The 21,009-nt window shown below is 40.1% G+C and overlaps 1 protein-coding gene across 2 annotated transcripts in view; it reads right to left on the bottom strand.

Annotated features, from left to right (window-relative positions):
* DYNC2H1 (dynein cytoplasmic 2 heavy chain 1) overlaps positions 1 to 21,009 on the bottom strand; it is a 153,837-nt gene that overhangs the window by 5,376 nt on the left and 127,452 nt on the right. For both annotated transcript variants that reach the window (XM_055131929.1, XM_004605157.2), the window contains 10 exons: positions 20,407 to 20,562; positions 19,278 to 19,353; positions 16,260 to 16,468; positions 14,064 to 14,168; positions 10,478 to 10,594; positions 7,978 to 8,187; positions 7,508 to 7,597; positions 4,377 to 4,486; positions 3,637 to 3,718; positions 12 to 128 (listed from right to left, as the gene is read on the bottom strand). In XM_055131929.1, the coding sequence (XP_054987904.1) occupies positions 12 to 128; positions 3,637 to 3,718; positions 4,377 to 4,486; positions 7,508 to 7,597; positions 7,978 to 8,187; positions 10,478 to 10,594; positions 14,064 to 14,168; positions 16,260 to 16,468; positions 19,278 to 19,353; positions 20,407 to 20,562 (1,272 nt within the window). The remainder of the gene's footprint in view (positions 1 to 11; positions 129 to 3,636; positions 3,719 to 4,376; positions 4,487 to 7,507; positions 7,598 to 7,977; positions 8,188 to 10,477; positions 10,595 to 14,063; positions 14,169 to 16,259; positions 16,469 to 19,277; positions 19,354 to 20,406; positions 20,563 to 21,009) is intronic.

The following is a 21,009-nucleotide window of genomic DNA, read 5'->3' on the forward strand; positions in this document are numbered from 1 at the left end:
TTCTTTCTTACCTGGGGAATCCAGCCCATAAAACAAGGGAGAACTAGTGACATGCTGGGGGAATCGTGCTGGTTCTCACAGAGCCGATTTCCATCAAAACTGCATCCTTCCAGGATTAAGCCACTGATCTGCCGTGGGATAAGAGCAAATATGAAAATGTGCATGAAGTCTGGGATTTCAGGAATCCTGGCACCCATCTCCTTCATACCCAACTACTTGGGGCAGATGGAGCTCCTAGCAAACACCAGTGAGAAGGTGGGGAAGGCTTGTATTGGTTCTCACTGTGAACTTCCTTTGCAATAAAGCTCTCATTTATAATAATTATTTTTCTGAAATACTTTAAGATGTCATAAGTTACATAACCACAGGTGCCTTGATATCAAATAAATGTAAATCTGAAGGAAAGCCAAGGAGTTCTGCCTTTATACTTTACCAGAAGGAGGGGAAGAAAAGCATGATTAGGAACAAGAATGTGCATTGTTTCCTGCCTGGAAATCTGACATCACCTGTTAGATACTAGAATATGCTTTACAGAACTGCTGATATGTCATGCAGAGCTGAACTAACTAGATATCAAATTAATTTGATTCAATTATTTTCATAATATTCTTGGTTTTATTTTTTTAACACTTAAAAAGTCAGGGAAGACTAGAATTTTTTTTTTAACCTCTACCCCCTTGGCTAACTCAGCTTCTGACACCAAGTCTTAGGGTCTGTTCCCCTGGACATTTGTCACTCTCTTACTAAGTGTCTTTATATCCAACATCTGGAGACATCAATCTATCAGAGACATCATTATTTACCTGGCCCTCTGACCACACTGAGCAGGACACCCTCTAAATAATGCACTGTATGGTAGAAGGTTAATCCTTCTTGGAGCTGACGTGTGTGCACGTGCATGTATACACAAACACACATTATGATTTATCACTCATCTGTTTGAGGGCACGTGGGTTAGATGCCAAGAGGTGGAACTGCTAGGTCATATGAAAGCTCAATTGTTAATTTTTTGAGAAATCTCCATTACTGTTCTCCAAAGAGGCTGACCCAGATACTATTCTGATCAACAGTGGATGAAGGGTCACTTGCTATTTCTATTCTTTTGGTGCCCTAACCTTTTGCATATATGCGTACATATATATATGTACATATATATACATATATACATACACAATAAGTATATGTATATATGTGTAAACTTAAAGATACTAATGTACATAATAGTGCCTTTACATTTTAAATGTAAATTTCTTCTTAGTTATATGGTTAAGGATAGATTAAGAATATGGAGGAACTAGGCAAAGATGTTTCAAAAGCTGCGGTAAACTAGAATTATGTGATGAGAGTTGGGCCAGTATCTTGGAGTTGTTGACATATTGTGGCTTTATCACTGTATCACTGTCATCCCGTTGCTCCTCGATTTGCTCGAGCGGGCACCAGTAACATCTCCAAGTGAGACTTGTTGTTACTGTCTTTGGCATATTGAATACGCCACGGGTAGCTTGCCAGGCTCTGCTGTGCGGGCAAGATACTCTCCATAGCTTGCCAGGCTCTCCAAGAGGGAGGGAGGAATCAAACCCAGGTCAGCCGCATGCAAGGCAAACATCCTACCTGCTGTGCTACTGTGGCTTTATAAAATAAAATTTAGAGAGTATTTGATAATTTTAGAATATGAAACTGCCAAGGCATGTGTTTCATTCCAGTTAAAGGTTTTCTGCTTATATGTTTGGGAGCTCAGGAAGAGAAACTACCCAGATAATACCCCCAGGGCCAGTCCAGGAGGATGCCCCGATCCCCAGCTCTCCCACACTGTCCTCAGGAAACCTGTCCCCACTCTGTTGAGTTCCACGCAGAAGGGCCAGAGACAGTGTGCTGGAGCCAACCCCTTTTTCCTCAGGAAAAGGAAGCCACCGCCTCACCTGACACAGGTGCTCTGCTGCCCTTCAGCCCGGGGCACATCACTTAGAAAGTGCCTGCACATACTGTGTGTGAACCAGAAGACCCAGGAGCAAAGGGGGAAGGGAGCACCCAGATTTCACAGGGAAAGAACCTACATGTGAACCTGATTAACAAATTTTCCCAGATCATATTTCAAAGTTGCTATTTAACAATCAATAATGGTAGTGAGGATATTTTAAAGGGTCACATTCAAGATCTAAAAATCAAGATACATACATGTTCTCTTAGGTAGGTCTAGAGGGTTTAAAATGTTGATTGTTTGGGGGAACTACCATTTTATACACTGGTGTAATTCAGTCAGGATGTTAGAAATGAAATGATGGAAATGGACTGTTTGCTAATTGAAAATAGTGACGTGCTAACAAAAGCCTCTTATATGGTACTTTTCCTAGAAACTGAAGATAATCCAGGAAATGTGTTCTTACATAAATAAACCAAGGACAGAATTCTATTGAATTACTGGCAAATCTTATGTGAAGATACTACTACCTCTTTAAATGAAAACTTGTAACCAAACACAAAAATTTAATTAAATTTCTATTTGTAAATATCTTCCTAATAAATCTTTATGGGTGTCAAATGAAAGAATTGTCTTACTAGACCAAAGTAGATAGCTTTATATTAAATACTGCATTAAATAATAAAATGTAGATTGGCTTTCAGAGAAATTCTTGGTTTTCAGATAAATTCACTATATACCATCAAGGAACTAAACTACACATTAATAAAAGATAGCAGAAACTTAGATTACTCCATTAATTGTTTTCAAAGGAGTCATGGTTCTGGAAATATGACACATAGTAACAGAATATAGCTCATTTCCCTTGTTTTTTTGCATATCCCATCTCCCCTCCCTCCCTCTCCTTAAGCACAGTCATACCACTAGTAAACTCTGTCTCCTGGAAGCTCGGGTCAAAATCAGATGTAAAGGGACAAAAGGGGACCTGTCTTAGCAAAAGCAGGCTCTATCTCTGGGTCCCTGCATCGACCCAGAGGTCTCCTTTGAAATGAAGGAAGAGTCATCCAGGCCAAGGGAGTCTCCTGGACGGGAGGGGTGAGCATCTAGGCCCTGGTGTGCTACAGGTTAGAGTGGAGGCCTCTGGGCGTCTCTTTTAGTAGACACCAGATCAGCAGGTCATGAGTGCTGATATGTGCCAGCTGAGATACAAAACTGGAAAACAGCACTCTAGAAATGGAGCTTATAAAAGGGAAGCACCTGATTCTAAGTTAAAGGGGTTAGAGTTTTTAAACTAGTGATTTTTTTGGATAAGACTAAGCCCCCGAGCACCACCAGGTGTGGCCCCCCAACACTGTAATTTCATAGCACTAGCAAAAGGGGAAGAGGCAGTTCTATGTAAAAGTAAGGCACTGTTAACAAGAAAGCTAGTTAGACTAACTTCTATTACAGTAGACAGCTGGATTTTTAGTCCTCCATTTAGGCACTGAGTGAAAAGTTGCTGAATCGGATTTTAGGGGCAAGCAACCTAAGAGAACTGAGTCTCATTTGTGAGCACATTTTACCCAGAACATTCTTGTATTAAAAACATCCTGTGAATTTCAGCTGTGTATCATTCAAAATCAACGTTTGTGTCCAACAGTGCACTGAGGTCAACACTTGCCATCAGTCTCCTTACTATGGCTTGTCATGATACAATTTTGGGGCTCATTAAATCATACCTTAATTTGCAGCTTTGCTTCTTGTAGTCGACCTTTCCAAGATGCTACAAACTTAAGGCTGTCCACAGAACAGCCCATTGACCTGCAAAATTAAAGTACCAAATGTCAGGCATTAATATGAAAAGTAATACAAGATTTAGTCCCACTTAAACTGATTGCTGGCAGGTTGGAAATTTCACCAGGAATGGATACATTCTCCACTTCGACTACTGGTAGGTGCACAAGTAACTTTATCAGCTGTACTGTATAAACTGGCAGCCCCAGTGCTGTTAAATGATGTCAACATCTAACATTGTTAACTGTTTAAAATAGCCTAATCTGAGCATGGTGTAAGAAGGCTTATGGTAACCGTAATACTATTCGCTATCAAGAAGCTGAGGCAGCAACACCCACATAATGTTCTGCAAAGATAAAGCATCTTCATAAAGCTCCACACAGTGGTCGCATGTGGCTAGTGTGATGGAGAAATTATTGTTTTTTAAATGTTATCTAACTTCCCTCTAACATGCTGGACACAATAGATCTAGATTTTAAAACATTTTACAAATTCAATTTCTCTTTTCTCAAGTCTAATAAAATACAGATCCTAACGCAGCTAACTTTTAATTTAAAAAGTATTGTTTTTTAAAAGCAAGGGTTAGGAAATCACACAACTATCTGGATTCAACAATAAACTGTACTTGCTTCTGAGCACATTCCCTCGATTCTGGAGGAATGAAAGTATGCTTCAGTTTCATTACCTCGCAGTCTCTTGGCGGAGGGCATTGAGAAACGTGTCCGGGTGGAAGAGTTCTGACAGGTCCAGGGTTTCAGAGAGAAGAGTCTGTTTCTCAGCTCTCTCGACCCAATTCTAGAGGGGGAGATATGCACAGACACTTAAAAAAATATCTTTTTTTTTTGACACTTAAAAAAATACCTTTTAAAAAGTCAGTCTTGAATAATTTAGTAAGGATTTATATATAAGTCAAACTGATGCTCTATCCTAATGATGCTTAGGAGAGAAAAAAAATTCTACTGTGAGGTCACATAGGTCAGTTCAGGAGGGAAAATAAAAACCTGATAAAAATCACTCAATCAGATGTCATATGCATTAGGAATATGAAACTAGGAGACATCTTAAAGATTTATATGTAACTACAGATATAAAATCCTGGCAGCGGCGCCCCATGCCAGTCCCTACCGTCTCAGCATGAGGCCTGCCTCACACTGCCCTCCACCGGGGTGCTGACCTTTGACTTCTCTGATTCCTTTTCCTGTTTGTGGCCTTCCCGGTCCCCTGCCTGACCTGCCCCTCTTCCTCCCCGACTTCTAGCACTGAACACAGTATTTTACCTCCTTTAGCATCTAGAGCTCTAAATGCTATTACATATAGGAAGTGAGAGAATTGATCATCAGGTTAAGTCAAAAGCTACATAATTTTTGATGAACAGGTAAAATAAAATTACATAACATGTTCTTGTTCTGAGAAGTGTTCTAATCTTCTAAGAAGGCTGTTTAGTATCTCAAGCAAACAAGTCTGGAAGAAAGAAGTAATTATCGATTTTTGCAAGGGATTATGTGGTGAAAACAAGATATACCTAACCTTACCTTTAAAAAACCGGAATGCTGACATTTCAGTATACTAATAGGTGGGTGTATATATATCATGGGCAGAGACGGAATAAGGGTCTGATCCCTGGGTTCCCAGCTGGTCCCCCAAACACCATCAGGAATGATCCCTGAGTACAGATGGGTGTGGGCCCCAAACCAAAACAAAACAAAAATCTATACAGTGTTTTGTTCAAAACCTGCCAGAGTATTTTCATAGGACAGGTTTGTGGATGGACTGTGGATGACAGCTTTTCTTCTAAGACAAAACTACATGACATAAAATTTTCCATACACTAATAACTATGTTTAAATAAGATATAATAATAGAAATTTTGAAATGGTAAAAAATAAAATTAGGGTCTGGAGTGATAGCATAGTGGGTAGAGCATTTGCCTTGCATGTGGCCGACCCGGGTTCGATTCCCAGCATCCCATATGGTCCCCTGCGCACTGCCAGGAGTAATTCCTGAGTGCAGAGCCAGGAGGAACCCCTGTGCATTGCCAGGTGTGACCCATAAAGCAAAAAAATAAAAAAAATAAAATCAATGCACTGGGCTAAGGAAAACCCTAAAATTGTGAAAATAAGGGCTGTTACAATAACCTGCAAGGAAAAGAACTTGCAGATTCTTCAACAGGCAAACTTGTTAGAAGATTTTAAATGTTCCCTATGTTTCCTGCCCAAGGATCACTGTGTACCATCATTCAGGAAGCTGCTACAACAATTGGGATGCAGGAGATAAAGAGCAGAGATGCAGAGAAAAGCTCCCAGATTTCTGTTATCCTGAAAGGCAGTCCTGCTGCCCTGCTGTCACATTTCTAAAGTCCAGATTTCTCTTCTGTGAGCAGGATAATAGCACGGTCTATGGCATTGCTCAGTAAAAGGCAGGTCTTGAAGACCAGAGGCTACTCTCTATGTAGGGCTGCAAGTGTACAGAGAGCTGACCACAGGAGGTATTTATCCGCAGTGGCAAGAAATTAGCATTACAGTATAAAATTTGCCTCTGAAAAAATTATTTAACGTGACAACTATATTAATTGGATAAGAGTTCAAATATATACTCCAAGTTTATTCTGGGATGGTAAAAATACTGTTTAAGAGTTTGGCTGTATATTCAATACTGGGATTTTTAAATATTCTAATATAATATTTATTATCTAACTACTAGATGCCTCTTGTGCAAGAGAACCTCAGTATTGACCAACTAGATAAATGAAATATTGGACTAAAAAAGTGCTTCTTCCAAGTATCAGAGAGGAAAAAAGGAAAAAGTGGATGCTAGGTTTCCAAGCCACATGCTGACTACTTCCCAAATTTCTTTCCAAAATTCTTCCTACAATAGTCTATTGAGTACCTATAATGTATAAAATATTGTGCTAAGAACTGTTAAGAGTTACAGAGCTAAAAAAATGGTTTACTTTTCCAAGAATTAAAGTACTAAAGAACATTCCAAAGTACAGAAATACACTCAGGAAATGAATGAGGAATTAAGTGATTTTGATAAGATTACGTTTAGCATCAGGATTCTCTTTCTTCATGGGTATTGTGGGGAGCCGTGGTCCACACCTACAGTGCTCAGGGACCCCTGGGTGGTGCCAGGGATTCAAACCAGAGTTGGCTTTGTCTTAACCTCTTGGTATTGTCTTCTGGACCAACAGTGGGAGTCTTAGGAGAAAATAATGTTGCTTATGGAGGAAAGAATAAAGTTATGATATTGGTGGTATATTTGGAAGGAAAGGAAGGTCTAAGAAATAAACCACTGACCCAACAGAACTTGTCCCAAGAAATAACGGGGCTGTATTTTGAAACTGTATGACCCAGGAGGGGCCCTCAAGGGAATGTGAGCGATGACCTGTGAGAGGGAGAGAGTTCCCTGCCAGCACCTGGGAGGGATCAGCGTGAGCAGGAGAAGATGCCTCCTGTCAGCTGGCTGAGAGGACAGAATACGGCAGGTTGTCTGAGCTCAGCTCTTCACAGGGCGGCGGCTGGGGAGGGCAAGGGCGGGCAGGGGCTCAGAGAGATGTTGGGGGCTCTCTAACAGGTACATTTTATTACCCGAAATTCCTCTGTCAGTGAAAGGCAAAGTGTGCACTAGGGGGCAGGGAGGTGGCCTGGAACAGACACCCAGTGGCGCCAGATTACGACAGGGCACTGGCACGGGTCCTGGCCTGCTCGGCAGCTTCTGGATGAGATCTAAACATCAGAAGGATCACAGCAGCAATGAGCAGCCCCCTTGGATCTGCACCCCTGTTTCCAGCTGCACAGAATGACAGTGGGGCCTCACCTGTATGGCCAGTGTCCGGGCCACGAGGCCTCGAAGGTACTGCAAGGGATCCTCGGGGCCTTCCCACTTGCTCTGCCAGGTGTGAGGACACTGCAATTGAAAGAGGATCCCAGTTAGCCCAAGCACACAACATTGTGCAGGAGAGGCCCGTTAACATCAGTGAGTGAGGAGAGTCTGGCATGGTCTCACAGCACCTGATCTCACTTCAGTGAGGCATCACTTCGGTGAAGACACACACACACACACACACACACTGCTACAGTGCTCCCCGCCCTGGTGCACACAGGTACAGCTGAGTCACAGGCTGACATACACTAGAGGCTACTATCTACTCCTGGATCTTTCAGTTATATTAGTTCCACCTTTCGTGTGAGTTTTCAGTCACTGCTAGCTGTGAAATTCCTGACACTACAGAATGGGAACATCACTCCTACTAGCGTGACAGAAACACAGATCTGGAACCCGCTCACCTTTTGGTTTAGTAGGGCACTTGCCAGTTTCTGCACTTCCAAGCTCAGCAAGGTGGTTCCTCTGATGACTTTGCTGAGAGCAGCAAGGGACTGATGGACACTCTGCACAAGGCGGATGGCGTTAAACTGCTCAAGAGTGATGAATGACAAAATCGGAGACCCTTGTCGATCATTAGGAGGAGACACTTTCTGATGAATCAGGTTTGAATTCTACACAAATAATATGTCATGTTAGAGTTGCTGAAAAAGAACACTGCTGAAGTAATTCAAGCCATTTATTCTCTCCTGTTTTAAATAATCTTATTTTATATGAAAGGCCAAATGAAACAAATCTGTCAATACACAGGAGGGGATTCTTGACTTCCCTGGCATTTACAGTGGTACAAGGACAGAAACCCAGACTAGAGAACCGTGTGAGACACAGTGCCAGATAGTTCGTGTGGACAGAGCAGGAAAAGGGGCACAGTCACTTGCCTTGCCTGGCTCTGGATTAAATGTCCATGTGTTGTTTTTTTTTTTTGGTCACACTTGACGATGCACAGGGGTTACTCCTGGCTCTGCACTCAGGAATTACTCCTGGAGGTGCTCAGGGGGCCATATGGGATGCTGGGAATCAAATCCAGGTCAGCCGCATGCAAGACAAATGCCCTACCCGCTGTGCTATCACTCCAGCCCTAAACATCCATGTATTTGATTTTAATCTGATAGTTAGTCATGGAATATTAGAAAGCAAAGCTAAAGATGATCTGGTACTCTAGAGCGGTGAGAACCTGGGGGTGAGAGTGGGTCTCCGTGCAGTGGTGCTCAGGGTCCACTTCCAGCAGTGTGGAGGGGACCACACGTGCCAGGGATCAAACTCAGGTCTCCCACATGCAATGTGCACACTCTAGCCTGTGGGCCATCTCTCTGGCCCAAGACCTGTGAATATTTTTATCTTAAAAGTTCCATATATCAGAGCCTCTGTCACAGAAATATTTAAAATGCAAAGGTTTCTTAAATTATTTAGAATTAAATGACAGTCTTAGTGAATGCCATCAAAGAATTTAAAGAAGACTATATGTCATTCCCAAGTTTTCTAAATATTGAAAAGGCAGAAAATCTTCCAAAGATATTTTAGGAAGCAACTTTATCCCTAAAGACACACACACACACACACCTGTGCTACAGGAAGATGCAAAAATCTTCAACAAAATATTAGCAAACTGAATATATAAAATAACAAGAAAATAATACATAAGTAACAAAATACATAAAATAATAACTATGCATCATGATATAGTAAAATTTAATCCAGGGGCTGGAGCAATAGCACAGCGGGTAGCGCATTTGCCTTGCATGTAGCCAACCTGGGTTCGATTCCCAGCATCCGATATGGTCCCCTGAGCACTGCCAGGAGAGATTCCTGAGTGCATCACCAGGTGTGACCCAAAAAGCAAAAAAAAAAAAAAAAATCCAGAGATGCAAGACAGACTCAACATAAACTACATCAAAAATAAAAAAAAAAGGAGGACCCAAATGATGGCATTCATTTCCCAACTTTTTACTTTAAAGCCAAAGTAATCAGAGTGGGGTACTAGAATAAGGACAGACTCTCTGATGGAACAGAATTGAGAGCCCAGAGACAGACACTCGAGAATATGGTGACTTAATAAGACAAAGACACAGGGAGGGTAAAGTGGAACAAAGAAGGCTCTTCAACAAATGGTTCTGAGAAAACTGGTCAGTCAAACATGAAACAAATGAACTCAGACCTTTTTATCACACCATTAATCACACTCAAAATGGATTAAAAATCTCCATACCAGACCTGGATCCATAAAATATATTGAGGAAAACAGGCAGGACCATTCATGATACTGAACCCAGGGTCATCTTCAGTGATTCAATGCCACTGGCCAACAAATGAAAGCAAAGGCAAACAAATGGAATAGCAAATTAGGAAGCCCAATGGTGGTGGGGTTTAGAGTTGGAATATTGAATGTAATAAATCATCATAAACACCTTGGAAAAAAAAACAAATTAAGAAGCTTCTATACTGCAAAAGAAACCAGGGCAGGAATAAAAAAATGGGGTCATGGACTGGGAAAAAAAAAATACTTGCCCACCACTCTTCTGACAAAGAGTAATGTCTAAGACGTAGAGAGCACTTGTAAATACTAGCAAGAAAAACATACACAAAGGGAAAAATAGAAAAAATAAAACTACCCAGTTAACCCCAACAAAGAGTGGAAAGAAGAGATGAACAGAAACTTCCTCAAATAAAACATACAGATGACCAAGAAGTGTCTGAAAAATGCTGTGTCACTTATCAGAGAAACATAAATCAAACAATGGTGAGATACCGCCTCACACAGTGGCACAGGTCACATAGAACAGAAACAACCAGCGTAGGCGGGGATGTGGGGCAAGGAAGTCTCATCCACTTCGGGTAGGAATGGCGCCTGCGAAAACAGCATGGAGATTTCTCACCACACTGGGAACTAAGTATTTCACTGCTCACCTGGTTTAGTTTTTTCCAGAGATTGAGGACAGGAGAAAGTTCATTAGACCAGATTTCTCGATCAAATTTGCAACCAGCTGTTACGGATCTGCCCAAGATCTTCAACTTTGAAATAACCTGAATGAAAAATGTAACAAGGAGTAATAAATGAAAATGACTTCAGACTGAAAATAGTATATGCATAAAAGTTTCATATTTTTTAATAAAATAAACCAAACATAAGTAGATTTTAATTCTACTGTCTGTTCAACTGGCTTGACATATCACAGATTAAGCAAACTAAAGAACTTGAAATTGAGAAACATCATGATACATTACAGTAGTAAATTTCTGTATCTTATTTGAAAAGCTGTCTCTAGATTAAAAATTTATTTATCAATAACATCTTATTGCCTCTATTTGCTCATTTCTACAATCCAAAGCATTTTATACTTTGACTAGCTTGAATTTCATAATACCAAAAAATATAAGAGTTTTTTTAAAAGATGCAATGATAGAAAAGATTAGCATAGCAAACCATATGAAATAGTAAAATAATATCAAGTCATTTGCTGATAAAAAATTTCAAGACTATAAAGGTCCTATGTTCATTTGAATTTGTCATCTTCATGTTTCTTCTACTTCAGCCTCAAATGAGTTAAATGAGGCAGAGTAAATGATTATTCCTCTAATTAGGTATTTAGCTTTCCAAATTTTCTTGTTAGCCACTTTTGTTTCATAATTTTCATCAAAATCAATTCTTTTCATACTTTCTTAAATAGTATTAATAAGTTTCACTTCAACATTAATTTTTAATCGTTTGCTAAGAACAATACAGAAAATATACTAAATTTCAGACTACAGACACCAAGGTAGTCAATGATCTTCATAAATATTTTATTTGAAATATATTTTATAATGTATGATTATATACAATATGCAATATTGTATATATTAACATTGGTTATTGCACTGCTAGCAGGATAATCCAGTTATGTAATTCCTAAGTAGGAATTGTAATTATTAACATTTGCAGCATATTGCTTACTTTTCTGTTAAACTTTCTGAAAGGTATAAGTTGTTTTGTAAAAGCTCGGGGTAATGGTTTGTTTAGTTCTTGTGTTAGTAAAGTTTGCGACCAAATAAGGGCCATCAATCTTTTGGAACGAATGTACTACTTCACTGCTAAGCATCCACAATCATGCCGTTAAACTCAAGTTACTTCTGGAGCTATTGATTGATTTACTAATCTTGAAAATATTGGGTGATTCAGTGTTTCATTTTCTTTGTTTTTCTGATAGATTATTTTCATTTGCTCCATCTGAACCCTGCAAGAGCACCTAATTAATCAGTTTTGCCAGATAGACACGAGACATCGCTAGCTCGTAGTCAGAAGAGGGGCTATTTTATTTAACTCCAGTAATGTTTGCTATCACTTACTGTGTTTGAAATTTGTCAAACATGACAGAAAACAAATAAGAATGCAAAAAAGTTGTCTGAAGGAAAAAAGGTTCAATTATTTGTATACATGATGTTAAAACTACTTTAAGAATGAAATGTTGGGTGCATAGCAGGCAAGGCATCTGCTTTTGCATGCAGTCCCCCTGCGTTCAATCCCCAGTACCCCAGTCTCCTGAGCCCCACACCAAGTGATTCCTGAATGCGGAGCCAGAAGTCAGCCTTGAGTACTGCTGCATGTGGATGGTGCCACACTTCCCCCGCTCCCACTAAAAAATAAATAAAAAGCAGGAAAAAAACCAATAAAGTATTTAGGGGCTGGGGGGAAAGTGCAGGATTAAGGCATTTGTCTGGCCCACGACCAACACCAATTCTAGCTGCACACCGTACAGGATGCCTTGCCCCAGCCCCTCAGGACTGGTCTCTGAACACAGCCCACTGTGGCCCCAAAACTGAAAAATAAAAAGGAATAAGATGTTTAGCAGTCCCAAAGATGGGCATTTGTCAGTCCTAAAAAAGCACCCAGGTCACAGCTGGCCCCTGTCTTGCAAGTTTCTCCATCAATGGTTTTAACCTCGAGCCAGGTCTGGCCCCAAACATTAAACAATAGATTTATATCGGACTGTTTTTAGAGGCTACATTAATTTACTATTTACCCATGTCACTGGGTTATTTGTTGGGCACTGGTAACCACATGTATTAACTTTGTTGTTAAACTGTAATGATGGGGCTGGAGAATCAGTACAGGGGTTATGTCATTTGCCTTGTATGTAGTCGGTGCCAGATTGAAACCCAGAAACACATGTGGTTCTCTGTGTACCACGAGGAGTGAGCTCTGAGCACAGCTGGGTGTGTCCCCAAAACAAAAACAAAAACAAAAATAGTAATGATTTTTCTGTTGACATAGATTTGTGCAAGAATCGTCACTAGGTCGAGCAGTTTCCACTGTGATGAAAGAAGGCACACATTTCTGGTGAATTTAACTTTTTCAAGTCAGGAAGCTTAAGCTGTTATTTTCTTCCAGATCTACTATTTTAAAATAACTCATTTTAGGATCATATTTAAACTGCAGGGGAGGTAATCAATATGCACTTGTACAGTGTCAGACTTCTGACTTGTACTCTAGGCAAATTTGTTTGAAGACTTGCATAGTTTTAATTCTAAGACCAATTAAGATAAAAAAAAAAGCAGACTGAATGACATTATCAATCTACCTAACGCACTGTATGTGAAGTGATTATATCACTTTTTACAAAGTATGCTTTACAAAAAAAAATGCAAAGTTCTCTAAGATAAATTTTACTGTTATAGGTTATAATTTACTAAGAAATTTGAGTGCCTTGGTAATTTGCAAAAGATGATTATGAAAAAAAGCTCTACATAAAATATGAAGATATTGACAAAATTTGAAAATTTCTTTCTAACCATAAAACTGATTCAGGCAATTTCTTTGGGGTGGGGGGAAGGGGATGGCAGTGGAGCTATGACAAGCAGTGCTCAGGTCTGACTCCTGGCTTTGTGTTCAGGGGTCACTGCTGGCAGGGCTTGGGGGATCATAGGGGTGCCAGGGATCTAACCCAGGTTGGCTGCGTGCAAGGCAAACACCCTCCCAGCTGGACTCTCGTCACTCTAGTCCAAGAGAGAACTCTGTTCTTAAGTTTATACCCTAGAACAACTCTCGCACAGACATATCCAGAAATAAGAACATGAATATTCATAGTATCACTGTCTTATAATATCCCCAAAGTAAATAAACCATGTCATGTTTACATAATAAATAATATACGGTGATAATGAATGAAACTAGTTAAACCAGTCACACATATAAATCTTCAGGAAAAATGAGGAATGAAATAAAGAAGTCCTAGAATACTACAAGCATCACATTTGCAAGGTACAAAAATAAGCCGAATATTATATTTAGAAATAAAGGTGGGTGGAGTGGGGAGCTGTCTCAAAGGCTGGGCTCAGTCTCCTGCGTGGCTCCAAGCACTGCCAGGAGTGACCCCTGAGCACAGAAATGGGAATATTATCTGGAAAAATAAAGTTGAAACAAAAACTTATAGGTTCCACAATAGTTTAAAAAAATGCATGTGTTTCTTTCAGTTTTGGAAGCAATATTCTTTGGGCGGGTTTCTGCTGGCATCACCTGCGAGCTGACCATGCACTGCGATGAGCGGGCGATGTTGGCTGGCAGGCCAAAGAAGCTGGGCTTGTCGTCTTCTGGAAGTGTCTCGATGGCGGCACGGTAGTCCTGGGGAGGCAAGGAGGGCAGTTTCTTGGAAATATGAAAGTCACTCAAAACCAGAAAGGAAGGGGGCTATGACACGGTGAATTGCTTGTGACTCATGCTTTATAGTCATCTTCTAGATAACTATAGATCAATCTATAGATCAATCTTTCAGTCTGATGAGAATTATTCTGTTATTACTAGTCTTAAGAAAGTAATTTGATATCTGCATAATACATATCTATGTACAGATATCAAATATATAACAAACATACATAGGTGTAAATACACACAAACATAGATGTAACACTTTTGTAAGGTACCAGAAATCATACCCAAGGCCTCCCCATCACTGAGCTCCATCCCCAGTTTTGACCCAACTCTCCACAATCAAAGGGACCCTGGCTTAAGAGCTGCTGTCCTTCCCACACAAAAGTGTTCTCTGCAGGAAAGCCCACTGATAATTTTCCCTATAACCTGTCAAAACCCAATCATGACAGGAGTCCTGATTTTACTGAGACAAATATTCCTTCATAACAAGTTGACAGAACCAGTACAACCCTGTAACACACTGGTATCCAGACACAGCTTTGTAAACTGCTTTGTCAGCAAGGAATTCTAGCATGAGTCTTCAGTTTGTGGTGAGAGGTGGCAAACTCACTGGTAATCTCTAGATTCAGCCCCTTACTTAAGGCAAGTACTGCAAAGCTTGCATGCATCTGAGCAGTATCCCATTTCAAGAGTCCAGACAGGAAAGTGAGTGCAGGTCTTCACTTTGGCAGAGGAATGGGAATAATCAGACTTGACATTCTAAGGAGAGACACATGACTGAGGCAGGTGCTGCCCATATTTCTAAATTGCACACACCTGTGAAGGAGGGGGATGTTGTTCCTGCCCCCACCCACCTTCCCGTCACACTAAGCAACTGTCCCGGAACTGTTTCCTCCAAACTTATAGATATGTTAACTTGGGAAAGGCACGCTATTCTTTGAAAATATCCAATTTTGATAGTCCAACACTTATAAACTTCCTGAAAATGTTCAAATACGATATTTGTACAAATATATGCAATATATATGACTTTGTCTGACTATATATGCATTAGATGGAGGCACATGAAACATTTAACTCCCTTATCCAATTCAATTTGGAAGCTAAACACTAATTCTCATAAATTTATAAATCAATTATTATTATTTTTTCCTTCTTGGGCTATACCAAGTAGTGCTCAGTGGTCATTCTTGGTAGTAATGGGGGACCTAGCAGTTGTAAGGATTAAAACTGAAGTATCTGCTCCTGCTCTGTGGGCCATCTGCCCAGCCGGACCCTTGGTTTGCTTCCCAATGGCTGTGAGATATCCCTGTCTCTAGACTGGACATGTCTCCTACAGCACAGTATACGTGGAACTAACTTATTCTGAGCGGAACACACAGTATGTGCTTCATGTATAGGAAGCACAGAACCAGACAACATTCATCTGTGAGAGGTGGGTCACAGTACCCTTTGGGGAGCTGGATAAGAACATAGGTGGGAGAAGGATTTGTGGGGTGTTGATAATGTGGACAGGTCAGCCCCACTGCAGGTGTGTGCCTGGTTCACTGTGCAAACATTTACTGCACTGTAGCCTTTTCCATATAAAACTACTAAAGTTAAACTTAAAGAAAAGATGACATCTCAGGATAAGTGATCTGAAATATATACTAAGTAGGTCTGCCCTCTATATGCTCACTCCTTGACACTAAACGTCCTCACTTAGGAAGAAAACTCCCTCGATACACCACAAAGCCCCCCAGGAGCTAGACAGAACCAATTCTCAGTGACAGTCTATGGGTGAGAGCAAAGAATAGAACAGGGCAGAGAGAGAGAGAGAGTTACCTGTGAGCTATGTCCTATCCTACCTGCACACTATATCCTGTTACCAACCACCCCCTAAAAGTGTAGAAGAGACCTAACTACAGTTTAGAGAATCTGGCCAAGAGGAGGCAGAACATACAATCATGCATTTTTGTGAATAAATACTTGTACATTTGAAAAGAAATAGTCTATGTTTTTCAACACAAGAAATGGTCCAAATATGTACTGGGTAATAGATTGAAAGGAGGTACTTTGACTTACCAAAATGCTGCAGGATTTTGGTAGCGATATGGAATAGTGGAAAACACATTTTTTGTTCTTTTGGTTTAATACATCAATTACTGAAGAATTGAAAAACTGCTTAAGGTATGACTGAAGTACCCTAAGGTCAAAATAATTATCTATACGTCCTCCATAAATAGCGTTTTCAAGCAGACCGTGTAGAAATTCCCACTGAACATCTTTGGAACCTGTAACCAAATTTCAAAATATAATAAATATAAACAAAATTCCTGGTTTCAGATAACAAAGGATATACAATATACATGCAATTAATTCATTTAGGTGTTCCTTTACTCATTAACATTCAATTAATATAATTGTACAGTGGTTAATATTGAGATAAGCCTCACAAAAATACACAGCAACATTCATACCATCCAGTTGTAGCTGAAGAAACTGAGGCACAGGAGGGCTGAGTCACCTGAGTAAGAATGTCATGTAGCCTCGCAGGGCAGGCTGGAGCGAGATCCTCACACACTACCGCCACAGTCTTACCTGCACGCAGCACCACCTCCTGAGGTGTGACAGTCTTAAGAGACCCAGAGTAATCTCATGTAATGAATAAAACTCAGTTCATAAAATAATCTGATGAATATGGAAGCCAGAAAGCACTTTAACGTATCACAGTCTTCTAAATTTCATTACTGTAGTATTAAAAATGACAGTGGGACTTTTCTCTAAGGTACTTCACTTTGAAACAGGTATCTCAGAATCACAATTCAGAGGTAATATTAAATATAAAATTAAATCTTAGGCCTGCAATAAATATGGTGAATACAAAGTTATGCAGTTAGTCAGTACTAAGTAGCATTACTTTTTAGCATATGTAGTTCTATTTCATGACTATAAACTCTAAGGATGATCACAGGAAGGAGAACATCCTACAGTCAGCCTGAGGGCCATCATTCAGGCTGTCTCTTGCAGAACTATGCCCTGTAAGGTAAAGGACTCAATTGCCACTGGGGCTAGTCCATCTAGGGCAAGTAGCTATGATGAGACTTTGCACAGAACAGTGATCTTCTAGGTCTGCCTTAATATTCACTAATAATATACTAGAAATGGACATTCACTAATAATATACTAGAAATGGACATGCCAGTTCATGCTCATGTAGGTAACCAGAGCACCGAGAAACATCAATGAGCCTTACAAGATACACAAGTAGACAGTATATGAAATATTTCATAGAATTGTAGCACTGTAGCACTGTTGTCCCATTGCTCATCGATTTGCTTAAGCGAGCACCAATAATGTCTCCCTTGTGAGACTTGTTGTTACTGTTTTTGTCATATCAAATACACCACAGGGAGCTTGCCAGGCTCTGCTGTGTGGGCGGGATACTCTCGGTAGCTTGCCGGGCTCTCCGAGAGGGATGGAGGAATCGACCTTGGGTTGGCCAAGTGCAAGGCAAATGCCCTACCCACTGTGCTATCGCTCCAGCCCATTTCATAGAATTATATAGAAAAATCTTGTTTTTCTTCTTTCACTCATTGTTTTTAGGAAAGGTTTTTTTTTACTACAACAAACAGCAATGGCTAGAATTTTTACTAAATTACTAAATTATAGTAATAGTGATTAACAGTCAACTACTGCTCGTTTACTCAATATATTAAATGCACTAAAAGTTTAATGTATTATGGATGCTCTCCTTTACTCATTTAAACTTCTTAAAAAATAAAACCTGAGGCAATGTACACCATTCTTGCTCTTTCTATATCATTGAACTCAATATTAAAGGCTAAGACAGTTCTGGGTCTCATAGTTATAAAATCTTTATATCAAAGATTATTAGAACCATTTTTGCATTGATTTTTATATATATGTATGTTCATAAATATAAAGGCTTTCAATAGCAGAATTGTTTTTTTAAGATGATATGGTTAATTTTACCATAAAACTCAATCTTATTGTATTCACTTATTCATATCAATTTAATGATGTGATATAAAAAATCATTTGATGAAATTAATTTTGAAACACAATAAAAATTAAATCAAACTGCTTTGGTTTCCTCTTCATCTTAAAAAGTCATTAATACTCTCCTGGTAGTATTCTAAATATCATATACTTGAAAATGTTCTATGCAAGCAAAAGTTTTAATGTTCTCAAAAACACTCATCCAAGCAAACATTCAAACAACAGCTCTGGGAATCAACAGTGCTCCTGGGCCGGCTGGAGGGACGGGCAAGGAGCAAGCCAGTGGCTTTTTGTCTCAGGCAGAAATTAGATGCATTATTTGACTTTTCTGGGAGGGTGCCAACATGGAACTGAGGCTAGCCACTGATAAAGTTGACAGAATACAGAATCAAGATCCTTTGGGACATGGGACAGAAATAACCAAATCACGAGATGTCTGAGTAATAATAATGCAGACCTTAAAAGCAAACAACTCGGTGGTAAGTGGCGTGATGTGCTGAAAAGGGGCAGGCCGAGGGGTGGCTGGGAGGAGTGGGAGGCAGGGCTGAGCTGGGGGGAACCCTGGAAGGTGTAGGGTGAGCATCCCTTGGCTTCCTGCTCTATGCCATTGTGGCCCTGCACGACCTTCAAGGATGCTGCTCATGTCCTTTAAGAGGCATGAACCAGGGGACCTTAGAACAGACCAGGTGATCTTGTTTTCTATCCTAGTTCAGCTTCTGTTGGTACTTTGATTCCTACTTGATCATACAACCACGACTGTACACATCTTTGGTCTACCATTCACCTGTTTTCTAAGAAACAGATATGAATAACGCAGCTGAACTCAGAAGGTCACAAGGTGAAGATCAGGTGTTTGCAGCTGTCCTCCTCCTGAATGCAGGAGCTAAGAAATGGATGGGTCTATCAAAACAAATGACACACAATAGAAGAACTCTCAGGTAACACAGCATAGCAGACAGGACAGATACAAAAGCAACTTAAGATTGGCAGCTCAGTCATCCCTAAAGATAGTGCACTGTCAATAGCCCTCGGCATTTCTTCCCAACCATCAGAGGTGAAAATGGGCATCATCAGGCTTACCATCAAAAATCCTGTCAATGATGTTGTATCCAGCTCGAAGATCTGATAAGGAGAATTCATAAAACTTAGTCCAACCCTGCCAAAACAAAATTTAAATATCATTACTAGATTTGACTCATGTTTTACAAGTAGAATGACAGGACTTGATACTGAACATAGATAGGGTAGCAAAGCTAAAAGCAGCTCCCAGGATATTAGATGAAGGGAGGAAGTAAGTATCAGTGTATTTTTTGAGAGGAATGTAGTTCTGTAGCACTATCGTCCCATTGTTAATCTATTTTCTCAAGCAGGCACCAGTAACATCTCCATTGTGAGACTTGTTACTGTTTTTTGGCATATCAAATACGCCACGGGTAGCTTGCCAGGCTCTGCTGTACGGGCAGAATACTCCCGGTAGCTTGCTGGGATCTCTGAAAGGGATGGAGGAATGGAACCTGGGTCAGTCACATGCAAGGCAAATGCCCTACCCACTGTGCTATGGCTCCAGTTTCCACAATGGAGAAATGAGAGGAATTTACTAAAGGAAAAACAAGAAAGGGAAGTCACTTTTTGAATTTTCAGATGTGTACAAGATAATAAATAAACGAATAAAACCTGGGGCCAGAGAGATAGTATAGTGGGGAAGGCCCTTGCCTTGCATGTGCCCAATCCATGGTTCAATCCCCAGCACCTATGGTGTCCCCCCAGTTCCACTGGGAATGATCCATGAGCATCACTGGGTGTGGCCCAACCACCAGAAAACCAAAACCAAAAGTGAAACCCAGCCATCACCAAGGGCTTACAATAACTGACACATTGTTCTGAACATTCTACTTCAGAGATGTGTGACTAGATCAGTGAACTACATCTTACACCTGCAGATTGGCACTGGCCCTGCGTACTGGCCCATCAACTAGCAGCCATGACCAAGGCTGCAGGGACTAGTGATTTCCACCCTGGAACACCTGCAGACTGGCACAGGTTTAAGGGCCAATGGTGAACAACCAGGCAACTACATGTGCTCATGCAGAGATACAGAAAGACTGCATGTGATCACGGCCCGATGGGGAACAGCCTGCTATCCACACGGAACTGTGAGAATGTCTAAGAGTGGAGAGCTTAGAACAGATGGAATCACGTCCATGCTCACCTGTGGAATATAGTTTCTTCTTTCTTGACAAGCAGCATGAAACCATGCAAAGCTGAAGAGAGCGTGAGCTCGCTGGATGTTCTCTTTCTTGTTTATTTGCTCAGGCGTCCAGGATTCATAAGTTCGCATTAAATTCTTCTTCAAACCTGGAGGTGACTTAAAAAAAAGACATCATATTGTTTAAACTTTTACAAAAAACATTAGACTTAGTATGTCTGAGAACATATTTTATTAAAACATTTTATCATTACCAAGTTTGAGTTATAAAATTGATTTCAAAACATACAATTATAAAACTGGTTTTAAACTTCTCATAGTAAACAGTTGTTATTTACAACTCCAAAATAATTTTGCCAATTAACAAGATTCAAAATACCTCAGAATATACTGTAACATAAGTGAGATTATACTGACATTAAACCATCGTTTATAACACAATCATGAGAGCAGGAGCAATCTGGCCAAGAAACAAACTGCTGACATGTCCACACTATACACCAGAGGGCTAAGATGGTAAATTGCATGGTATGCGTCTTTTACAATAATTACATTATTAAGTAGAACTAGAAAAGGAAATTAAATCATCACAAATACTACCATTTA

The sequence above is a fragment of the Sorex araneus genome, chromosome 3, assembly GCF_027595985.1.
Source record: "Sorex araneus isolate mSorAra2 chromosome 3, mSorAra2.pri, whole genome shotgun sequence".
NCBI classification, from domain to species: Eukaryota; Metazoa; Chordata; class Mammalia; order Eulipotyphla; family Soricidae; genus Sorex; species Sorex araneus.